We start from the raw sequence: 12500 nt of genomic DNA, 5'->3' as shown, positions 1-12500 counted from the left end.
CAGTCATTCATGAAGTGAGTTCCCATGAATTCAACATCAACTTCAACATCCATTGCCATCGCTCATATGAAATAATAGATTTGTTGATATTTTGTCCTGTATTTTCTCACTTTTAGTGCACAACTTCCTTAGCATGAAATAGCTACTGAAATTCTCGTTATTAACTCTTAGTTCCTTGAATATCGAAAACACTATTTCTCTTAAACGGAAAACATGAACTTGACAGAGTTTCCGTTCCTAGTATGCTATAAATAGAGACATACGGGATACATTATTGCCGTGTCCTCGTACTATTTGTGGGTGACCTGTTAGTGACCCCTGCCAGGCCGTCGTAGACTGACCAAAATAGCAAATGACAGGACTAAAGGACCATCATAACTCACAAATATTCGGCGAAGGAAGGGAAAGCAGGGAGCGGCTGTTCCGGTTGGGGAAGTTGGTTGCTGGGAAAACCCGAATGGGGGTTTCGCCTGAGAGTCTGTGGTATATTAAGAAAGCCTGGGGACAGAATATGAATAGGCACTTGAAAAGGTACGCTTTGTGAATGTGATCTTCTGGCACTAGTGATTATCATGTATTGTATGGGATGTAAACACTACACTACCATGTTTCGTATAAATGCAAACCTAGTTTAGTTTCACACACCCTTTAAATAAGACACTAATGGAAGTATAAACGTAATGATAATCGAAATCTCTAGTAATCTCTTTAATTTCTTTCTATCCATACGCCATCACCCCCCCCCCCCCCGCCCCTTCACGTGTTGGCAATCCCCTCGCCCACCTGCCCGTCCGCGCCCTCGGTGTTATATTTACCGCAGCACAGTGTGTGAGAAGACTTCGTGATGGTGGCTGCGCCTAAGGCCGGACACTTGTAGCGTCCACTATGTGCCTGTCTTTTTCGTCAGTCTAGGAGCCTTTCTTATGCGCATGTTATGAGTTCACTTTCAGGAGTGCATTGAGCGATTTATTCTTGGTGAAGACACGTGGCTCTGTGGCAGCAGTTGCTGATGGTCACTTGGCTCGCTCGGAAGTGGGCATGACCTACATGCGTTGTGGTTGCTCTCGTGATCTGAGGCTCGAAAGACTTGCGTGTGTTACGTGTTGAAGTTAAAGCCAGCCATGGCGCTTGTTAATATGCCGTTGCCGCGACTACCGCTGGCGTTAGCGCGGCATCAGGAGGCGCTACCGCTTGCGCCTCACCGCGCTGCCCCGCCGCCCACAGTGCCGCCAACGGTTATCAGTCTGAAGCAGATGTGCAGCAAGTACTGGCTGGAGCGGGTGCAATATGCGCTGCGGCGAGACCTGCCCAAGCCGCAGGTGTTTCGCGTCCAGAGGTTCTTGGAAGACTTGCCCCGCGACCTCCGCACCATCATGATCCACAACGCCCTCAAGGCAGGCGGCCTCCACCTCCAGCACGGCAGCAGAGAGCTGGCGCAAATCAACCGTGCGCTCGTCCTGCTCACGCCGGAGATCGTTGTGTATGAGCCAGTGTACGTGTCCATCCCTCGCCCGGGCGCCGACGGGGTGGACTGGCCGCTCGACATCGAGCTGCTGCTTTACAACGGCGACGGCCTCATGCACCTGGTGCTGACGATGCCCCCGGCCCTCCCGGACGCCGTTCGCCGAGTCTTCACCGACCTCTGCCGCACCTGCAAGAAGCTGCGCCGCGTGAGAATCATCAACGCCAACGACGACGCCATCACCATCCTGACCCGCCACAGCCGCTTTGTGACGCACCTCGATGTCTCGGGCTCCGCGGGCGTGACGGACGAAGGCCTCAACCGAATCATCGTCAACGTGCTCTGGGGCGAGGGGGAGAACAGCGAGGTAAGGCTGCGTCACTTGGACGTCGGCGGCACCAGCGTGACGCAGGAGGGCGTCTGCAACCTCCTGACGCGGCTCCCGAGTCTCACCAGTCTGGGCTCCATGGACTCCATCGAGGCCCTGAAAATGCTTGACGAACTAAGCGACGGGACGACTGTGACAGCTCTGGAGGAGGTGAACGCCCGCTGCGTGACGGTGGGGACGCTCCAGCTCCTCCGTCGGATGTGCCCCAATCTAACCACCATTAATGCAACGCTCAACTGCGCCGGTGTGACGCTAAACGACCTGCGGCTCCTGCCCGGGCTGCAGCACCTGCGGCTGACCGTGAGGGAGCCTTTCCTGCTCACTCCTGCGGCCTTGTACGAGTTCGCATGGTCGGTGGGCACCCAGTTGGTGACGCTCAGGGTCGAGGGCGATGTGTACTGGGAAGCTGACCTGGGTGTCTTGGCCGGCAACTGCCCTCACCTGGAGGAGCTAGCGCTGCCTGCCGTCACGGTGCCTGCGAAGGAATCTATTACGGCACTTACTAGTACTGCGAGTATCGCCTTGGCTAAACTCAAGGTGAGACTGCCTACGGTGTCGTTTGATACACACAAAATAAGCGCTGACAAACACAAGCACACACAAAGAAACATGGATCCGCAATAGCAAATATATAATTGTACAAGACTGATCACTAGGACTGGATAGAGTGTTAATAACACCACTTCAGATCAGATCAGGATCAGGTTACTCAAAAGTTTATGTTTAGCAATCTCTTTATATAATTGTTTCAATGGCGTTTTTGTTTTGAAACTTTAACCGACAGATGAAAGTAACCTTTTGATGAAAAGTACGTCTCATCATTATAACAAAAGACCTAAACAATAAACAGGCGAATGGTAAGGTCTGGACAAGCTGTTTATGATTACTAAATTGTCAGCTACCATCTGCATGACGTTTTGATATTACTCTTGGCAGGCAAAAAGTCTGGGTGTTTTTTTGTATATGGGTGTACTATATATATGGGTGTATATGGGTGTACTATAAGTGGAAGCGGTTAGCATTTTTCGTTACCATGATCATTATTTTTGTTGTTATTGTTAAGAAGAGCTAAAAACGGCATAATCTGGCTCAATACATTAACTGTCAACAGTGGCGTAACCCAGCTGGCGACAGGCCAACATCTGGGCCTTAGCTCTTGTAGATGGCACTATGATGTGCCGGGCTTCACTGTTTATCAGGTAATGTGGCAACCTTTCAGAATGATTTGATTACTTTAATAGCATTCGAAGCAAGATAATTACTTTGTTCCTTACACATTTCCGTAAAAGTGTCTGATCAAGATAAGGTTTTCCTGCCTAGTTACAGATAAGCTACTTTGTGCAGTGAATTAAACAAGCGAAAATAATTGGGAGCAAAGTAGGCACGAATACATAAGCTAAAAGTATAAATATGCAATGAATGTCAGTGAGAGAAATAACAGAAATAAGAAATGGAAATTAAAAATGCCTCATAGCATAATCTATACTCAAGCAGTAGGCAGTATGTCTTACTTTGAGTTAAGTTGGGCTATTGAATGGGCTTTCTGTTACGTTGGTTCAGTCAATTAGATAGGTTGGGCGAGGTTCATTAAGCAGATGATGAGCCTTAAGAGGTTACAAGATGTGATCTAAAACATGCTGGACGAGAGAAGTCTTACTGAGGTAATACCTGTGAGACGAAGGCCAAAAATGTGCGTGAATAACAAAGAAAGAAAATAAACAAATACTCAAATCGCAATTAAATAGAAACTACACACACACACATTCACATATATATGTGTGTGTGTGTGTATACATACATATATATATGAAAGAGAAAGTTAACCATGACAACATTAATTTATTTTAGTTATTCCTTACATTTAGCCATTTTCTTCCTCCAAAATCCGAGTAATAGAAAACGTATATTTTTTAATTAACAGGGTTACTATATTATACTTATAATTCCGGAAAACATGGAAAAGCGGGAAAAAACTGGACGTTGATAAATTAGCGTCTACATTGGTTTTGAATAAGTGAAATCGAGTTTAACTCAGCAATTTATTTTATATAAGTTGGCTCATACTGTTGCATACATACAAGTTTAATATAGTAAAGGGGTTTCTATTGATAGCTAAGACAGTACCGATACTGAAATAACAAATGCAGCAATATTTATTATAGTGATAATGATAACGATAGCTATATGTTGCAAATGAAAGGAAAAAAAAGAAAAGGATATACAGAAAAAGGGTGAAGCAGGAGAAGAAGCGAAGTATAGAAGATTAGAAATTAAAGATTGGAAAAAGGTGAAACAAAAAGAGAAAAAGAAAGAACAGAATTAGAAAGGTGTAGTTAGACGATGTCATATATTACCTACGAAAACGCTAGACCATCCTTGTCTGACTAATTTGATTATGATTCTTGGATCATAATTAGGGATATATAGATGTTTTAGTTAGATTAGTTTAACTTATTTTGGTAAGGTAAAGTTGGAAATGATATATTAAGATTCCCAAGATGTTAGGGATAGCTTCGAGTTAATTGTGATAGACGGGTTGATACTTAAACCCAACCTCAGTTACCCTCTATAGGCAGGGTCTGAGAGCTGAAAAGTGGTCGCTCTACTCGAGGTCTGGTTTTCTGGGACTGTCTGTCTCGCCATTCAGAGAGGTTGGGCCAGTTCCATGGCCATTTTTTTGCTTCCTCGAGGTTATAAGAAAATCCAGGTTATGAAAATTACTATTACTATACTATGAATATTTTCCCACATTCAACCTTTTTGTTTAATATACTTTGCAAATACATTCTGATATCGGGCGTCATGGCTACACGCTCCACAAAATTATTTGGAAGGGGAAATATTGTCGTATCAACAACGAAGAATGAACGGAAGAATGAACCTTTGGAGCTGCGTTACTGAGGCTGAGCGACCGAACCTTCTTGGCCTTTCCCTAGCTTCTTCTTTCAGCCCACAAACCACAGGTGCTGGAATGATGCGCTTCCTTCACGTCTTAAGAAAGCATTTTAGGAAGAAAGAAAGGGTTTTGAAGAAGGTCAGGAGACGAACTCAGAACGAGAAAAAATTCCAATATGTCTGAATGGAGCAGTTGACATACAAACAAAATGACAAACGAAGCTTTTAGATTAATCCTTTTCCTAAAGCGATATCCAGAATTAAATGATAGATACACTAGGCGCGATAGATGCATAAACCTCAATTGAATTTGTTTTACGTCAAATGGTAGCCGACATTATCACATGATTTATGTTACCCTTCGAAACGTCATTTTCTTGCAATGTTACACTTTCTCTTCTGAGTTTTATGTTTGCCGGCTGAAGATGTGAGCCATGTTTATTTTGTTTCGAGCAAGAGTTAATGGAAGCGAAGGTCCGCTCTGCTGTGAAAGGAAGCTCATGCAGGAAGGGGGAGGCGATAAGGGCAATGAGGTCGCAGAAAGGACTGCGTGAATTATGGATGGCATCACTGGAAAAGGAGAACCACTGACACGTACACATACTCGCGCATATGTATATTAGATACCAATATTATGGTTAGTGAATAGGTTAGCTTGATGTCTTATACAGGTTAGGATGGTTAGGTTGGGTGTGACAATTGTACGTTATATGAAAGATAATGTTCACTGTGTTATTATTACATAATTGTATTTAGCAATATTAATGCAGTGTTGCCTGCATATTGTTTACAAGAACACAAATGGTATCATTACTGATTTGAACCGTGTCTTGCCTCGCGCTTCTCAGGTGCTGGAGATCGACTGCATGACGGGCGTGGGGCCGAAGGCGTGGGCGAAGGACTTCACTCTGGTGCGGCAAGGGCTGGTTGCGGCTCTTAGGAAGTGCCTGCAGCTGCGGCGCCTCGTGTGTCGGCCCACGACGCTCGTGGAGAATGACCTTCTGGACATCCTGGCCATAAATCGAATGCAGAAACTCGAGGTGAGGAGCGTGTTCTACAAATTGTTTTTCCTCTTCTTCCTTTGTTTTATTACATTCCAAATTACAACACTAATAACGATAAGAATACAAAATGCGCAAAAAGAAAATATTATAAAAGAAAGCAATAGATATCGACTAGATAGACAAAAGCAATCATGCATTCCACACTAGTCGCAATATTCCCGTGCACATCGCAGGTCCTGGAGCTGTACAACTGCGTGCTCGGCCTGAGCACCGCGCGCCTCATCGTGGACACTTGCGAGAACCTGCACGTGATGAAGGGCCTTCGCACGTGGCGCGGGCTGACCCTTCAAGACCTCGTGATGCTCAGAAAGCACACGCGAGGTCATCGTCGCATGGCGGAGCTGAAGATTCTTCCCTGAGGCGAACGAAGCGCCAGAGATTTGGTTTCGATACGAGATAACACGCGAGACTTAGCTATTATGGCCCTGGACGCTTATACAGTACAGGCTTGAAGACTTAAAGGTCAAAGAACGAGAGAGGAATGACGTAACCATCATTCATGTTTTCTTTGGATTAAGAAAAATATATATTTCATCTCTTATTCACATTCTTCTTAATAAAAAACAAAAAGCTAGTCAGTTCTTGCTTATTAGTTAACAGTATTTACAGTGATAAAGTTTTGAGTTGGTCTGATTATGTAACTTTATGCTGTTTTTATTTATATTACAGTAAAGTCTAACGCTCAGACTTATTTTGTTCTGATTAAAAATAATTATACATTTATTCCCCAATATCGTGAACGATGATGAAATACCGTGGAAGACGGGATAATGTAAATATGTGTGTGTGTATGTCTGAAGGAGTGTGCTCATGAGGAAAGGGGGAGAGAGAGAGAAAGAAAGAAAGAGAGAGAAGGAGAGAGAAAGAGAGAGAAAGAGAGAGAAAGAGAGAGAGAGAGAGAGAGAGAGAGAGAGAGAGAGAGAGAGAGAGAGAGAGAGAGAGAGATATTAACATTGAAATAAACTGTGCAGAATTCCAAGAAAATTAGCAACCGTTTTATTAGAAAACGTCTGTGATACAGTATATTTATAGTGAAGTGTTTGTATAATAGAATAAACTAAACTCATGTATTCCTGTATTATTGTCCTAAAAAGGTGTAGGTTGCTTTACATATTAATTTCTCATGAAAACACAAACGCAAGAAAATACACACATTTCTCACTGTATGTAAAAGTTCTGATATATTACATTCAAATCAGTAAAAAGAGGAACCAGAAATCGATAGGCTTTCGACAAAGGAAAAATGACATTATATCTTGGTAAGAGACCATTAAATATTTCCATTCGTGAGCTGGCAATACCTGTAAAATCCAAGAATAATCTTAAACACATTTTTTAGGGTTGGTGAGGCTTCTGAAAATTCCTATTTTTACTGGACTAAATTAGACGTATTGAGTAACAGCAAGCTTGATTATAACAATTCACTTATGCCATTGTCATGAAAATTTTATCAGTTCATCTAAATTCAGGTATTAGATGCCTATACACAATTTTTTTCGTCGTCAACATAATCAGAAAGTCCCATAGAGCAAGGTTTGATATTACTGATTTCAAGTGTCGATTTAGTCAGTGTGACTGGTACTGTCCTGCCACCACTGGAGCAAACTGTCAGCTGATATTACATATCGATCAGCAGGGTGTACACAGGCGGGGTGTAGATGTAGGCGGTGGACTGTCTTTGCGGGCGCAGAGTGCACCGCCCCTTCAGCTCTGTCAACACTCGGTGATGGAGCACGCTAACTGCTCAGGGTAGATTAGGGTGCTAATGGCTTTTAACAGTTGCCTAAAAGATTCCATGTTTGCTTTTATGAAGTGATATTTTGAGATCGATTAAATGCAGTCCTAAAACGTTTATGTAGGATGAAATAGATTAATTTATTTTTGACTTGTAGTTTGAAAATATTAGATGTCAGATGACAATTAGTACAGAACTAAGTGCATCAACCTCGAAAGTGATGAAATAGTCATATTATAGAAAAAAAACATCATCTTCCATATTATCAGCACGCATGCGCAGTTCGAGTCTCATTAATTATATCAGGGCTTATCGCTGGTCAAAGCTGGCCAGGTCACAGCAGGAGTGGATCTAGAAACAAGCGGTTTATGAACAAGGGGATAAAGTAATCGTTTACATGTACAATGAAAACTCGGGAATTACTCTGGAAGTCTTTAAAGTGCTTAAGTTCCTGCCATGGACGGAGGCACGTCATCAGGACTCTCGTGATCATCTTTGTATTCTTACCCACATGTGATATAGGAAAATCACATGAGGAAAGATCCCAAACAGCGGCTTTACAGATGCCATTTCCCGTTCAGGTCCTGAGGCACGACGTGGGCGGGGTGCCTTTAAGGAAACAATTCAAATTGCACAAAGTGCTGCATGGTGCTGACTCTCACAATACGGCATGTTTGAAAAAGGAGATTCTTGGTGTAACGATGGCTAAAGAAATCAGTTTTTCAACGAAATCCACAGACATTGTGTCTTCACATATCGATACGCCGAAACTGGGAAACAGAAAACAGTTCTTGGAAGAAAATATGATCCAGGAGATATTAGAATCGACTGCATTCGAGGATCTACCACTGCATCATTCGACACCATCCCCACAATATCACGGCACTCAGACTCCTACGCCATCGTCTAATGTAATCAAATTTTCAGGCAGACATGCGAATGATTCAAGGAAACAGAGTCTACGAAATATTCATCGAGACACAGAGTCTGATAGTGGCCAGACTATCAATAAAATGTTTGCAGCCAATATGACAAAGGATCCGATTTCATCTAGTATCTTCGGTACAGTGCCTGGCACTACAGGGAATATAAGCACAAACAAAATGTCATTTTTAGCAGAATTGATGGGCACCACAGAGATGCTAACGACACTTGATGCCATGGAATCACCTGTCTTAAAAGAAGTTCCAGAATCACATGATATCAAATATCTTCCACGGTCATTAATGGAGACAGAGGCAGTAGAACAGTTCTCCACATCAGGATCCTTATCATACTCAAAAACTACAGAGCAGTTAGTGCAAATGAAAACAGCAAAGACGCCTTCCTTCTGGGACACAACCAAGCCTCTAATCACTCAAGGTTCACAAACACCCTCTCTTATCGAAGGGTTTCCGCAACAGCCTTATCTTTCCCGTACTATTACGACCCGAAGCTGCTGTGGGTTCTCGTACGAAACTTGTCGCCGCGAAGCTCATCTCTACTTGACACAGGATTTCAGTTCCGTGAAAGACGAATGTCCAGAGAACGTTACCTCTCAGAGTCGGTCTGTAATTTGCACCAGGACATCGGAGGCTGGAGGAGCGCATGGGCACATTCTGCCTGCACCTCGTTGCCTCTGCGCCCACGTGCAACACTGCATCTTGGATGTGTCTCACAGGGCGCACAACTGCATCAACGGCGATCTGTGTAAGTGTGGATTCATAATAAAAGCACAAGATAAAAAAAAATAAATGGTCTTCGTAAGTTACATTTGCTTTGCTTCTAATCCCGTCTCATCAAATTTTGGATATGCCTGTGTTTTGTAACCATCTATAAACTCAGTCATGCACGTTGAACATCAGATAACGTTCTTATATGTTTAAAGATTCAGACTTTATCACATCTACTCCTTGTTAGCAATTTACGAGGAATACAGAAGAATATCACCCTTTCTATCATTTAAGAGGCATGATAATGGTATGACGTTCCTGACTGATTTCACCCACTTTTTAGTTTTTCCATTTGTCGTTTTTTCTACATGGTGTTTCACTTCCTTTTTTTTTCGAACTCCTCTCCCTCGCCCCACTATAAGCTTTCGTTCTTGCCCTAAACCAGCAGTTCTCAATCAGTTCGTCGCGACACTTGGGTCTTACCATTACTATCTACATGTGTTGTATAATATTAAGCAGGTGTATAATTATTGTCATTGAAATTAATGACTTTCTAGACTATAACATTGGGAAAATGTAAGAAAAGAATTAACCTAAATTAACCAAACCTGAAATTTGCCATTTATATTAACTTATCAATCATTTGTTATAACATGCAAGAATTTGTAGATATTAATTTTTTATGTATAATACACTCGTATTTGCGAACATGAATGGAGGGAAGAGTTGGGTGTCGCAGCGTGTCGCTAGACTGCGAAGTTAGAGAACCGTTACTCTAGTCTAATACACGACCCACTGTCCCCCTTAACTTCCTTAAACGTTTCCCCTCATTTCCCTCTCCAGATGGCTCCCACTCAGAACGGGAGGTCATTTCAGTGTGCATGAACTTCCCCAACGAAATCTGGGAGGTCAAAGGTCCAGCCGAAGTGGCCGTCAAGGTGGTTCTCATGACGCCGATCATACTGGTCAGTTTCATCGGAACTAATGCTAAAGAGAGCTTTTTTTTTCTTTGTTTGTCTATTTAGTTTGAATGGCGTGTGCAGTATTTCATCCCTATTCCTCAATAATTCGTATTCAGTCAGTAATTAAAGAAAATGTACTTCTGTCTTTCGAACGTACATATTTAATACGTAATATAAACACCAGAAATAGAGCTTGTCTGTGACCACGCAGACCGAAATCTGAATCAAGAAATTTCTAACCTACTACGGTTGCATATTTGAAAAGAATTACTGCTCACTTACAGAATATTGTAAATCCTGTAACGTGGAAAATCAATGTAAAGAAATATGCTCTATCATTTTATGTTTTGGGTAAAGCTATCTCTAAATGTCCTTATTAGTCATTGTGTTTGATATATGTCCATGTTATATAATGCAACATCTCTTGACAAAGCAGAATTACTGTACTTCCCTTATTTTAAGAATTGTTTACCTGAATTCAGAGTATATTAAAACTCCCATGACACACAGATAGGAGTGGTGGCCAACGCGGGAGTCCTTCACATTCTGGTGCATCACAAGCGACTCCACACTCCCGTTAACCTGTTTGTCGGGAATTTGGCCTTCGCTGACCTCCTTATGGCCGCCGTCTGCCCGGCGCTCTTCATGGCAGAAGACTTCTACCAGGAATACGTTCTTGGCGCGGCAGGCTGTAAACTGCGGGGCTTCGTCCAGAGTGAGGCACCGTGGCCAAAAGCTTAGGACTTTTTTAGACAAAAAATGAAGATAGTTTGACCAAAACAGACCTGTATTATTTCAGTTTTTCCTTAGCGCAAAGTTCGATATCAAATAGTTAATAAGAATATCAAGCTAAGGACAAATATCTTTATCACGGTAAAGTCATTCGATTCCCGAAATCAATAACCTTCAGATCTTCCCATTCCATCCTGTTCCAACACGAAGCCCTTGTGATGATGGTGTCCGTCTTCAGCCTGACGCTGGTCTCCGGCGAGCGTCTCTCCCTGGTGACGGGGGAGCGGCTGGCGGAGGTCGTCACGCCGCGCTCCAGGCAGTCCGGCAAGCGGTTCGCCCTCGCCGGCTGCGTCGCCACGTGGGTCATGGCGGCTGTCGTGGCCGCGCCCCTCGCCGCCTACCGCTTCTTCGTGGTGCGTTGCGCTGCGGGGGAAGGGCTTGCCTCTCCTCGTGTGGGCCTCTGCTCTGAGGCTATAGATATGTGCATGGCTCGGTATGATCCCACTTTTGGTACTTCCTTATAGAGTATATGTCTCTTAGGACCGTATTTGGCTGGACTACGAGGAGACCTTCTGCGCCGAGAAGCCGTGGCTGAGGCAGGAATACTGGCCGTACCTCGTGGTCGTCCTCATCTGGATCCCGATGTTCTTCCTCATCGCCTCGTACATGTTTATCTTCTGGAAGGTGAGAAGGGTGTGTATGTATACGTAAATGCATCTGCATATCACACACACACACACACACATGCGCGCGCAAGCGCAAGCGCATACACATACATGTACACATGCACACACACACACACACACACACACACACACACACACACACACACACACACACACACATACACACACACACACACACACACACACACACACACACACACACATATATATATATATATATATATATATATATATATATATATATATATATATATATAATCATATATGATTTACAAAATCGAACATAAAATCTGCTGTACCCCCTCCCCCTCCCCAGCTGGACCGGTACGAGGCCGCGAGGCGCGGGCGCGACCACCCGACGGCCCGCAAGCACCGGCGGCGCCTCCTCTCCCTGCTCTTCGTCATCCTCCTCGTCTTCGCCGTCTGCTACACGCCCTACACCAGCTTCCTCATCGTCAGAGCCATCGTCGTCCCCGGCGCGGAGGAGGTGGGTCAGGGCGTGTTTTCCAAGCAGGAAATAGAGAAACAGCCATAATGAATAAAGTGGACAACCAGATGGCACTGGATGATCCAGCAGGCAAATAAATATAATAAACACCAAACAAGCGTTTGCGTGCGACCGCGTGTGGATGTATCACGACGTGTTTATGGTTAACGCTTATTGGCAATCTGGTGCTACACTGGGTAAGGCTCTGTCCAGGGGAAGGCGACCTAATTCGGATACTGTCGCTGATGTTTATGAGATCTAGAAAATATATTGTGTTAACAGAGAGATCGTTTACAATGGAGGTGTATTTACTGGAATGTTTTCCAGCTGCAAGTTATGTTCTTGGCTTATCTGTTCATTTTGTATTCAACTAACCAGTACATACGACTAATTTAGCTAAACATGAATCCTCCAGATTTTTAGTAAATAATAGGTCT

General features: G+C 43.6%; 1 protein-coding gene across 1 annotated transcript; it reads left to right on the top strand.

The window, feature by feature from the left end:
* The first annotated feature begins 821 nt into the window (after positions 1-821).
* On the top strand, positions 822-6654 carry LOC113824053 (uncharacterized). Its single transcript, XM_027376794.2, has 3 exons — positions 822-2387; positions 5594-5785; positions 5983-6654. Exons 1-3 carry the CDS (start codon positions 1122-1124, stop codon positions 6166-6168), a joined length of 1644 nt encoding a protein of 547 aa, XP_027232595.1. The 5' UTR covers positions 822-1121; the 3' UTR covers positions 6169-6654.
* The last annotated feature ends 5846 nt before the right edge of the window (positions 6655-12500 follow it).

Source organism: Penaeus vannamei, chromosome 8 (genome assembly GCF_042767895.1).
Source record: "Penaeus vannamei isolate JL-2024 chromosome 8, ASM4276789v1, whole genome shotgun sequence".
Taxonomy (NCBI): domain Eukaryota; kingdom Metazoa; phylum Arthropoda; class Malacostraca; order Decapoda; family Penaeidae; genus Penaeus; species Penaeus vannamei.
Note: the sequence above shows the minus strand (reverse complement) of the source record. Positions and strands in the feature narration are given on the sequence as shown.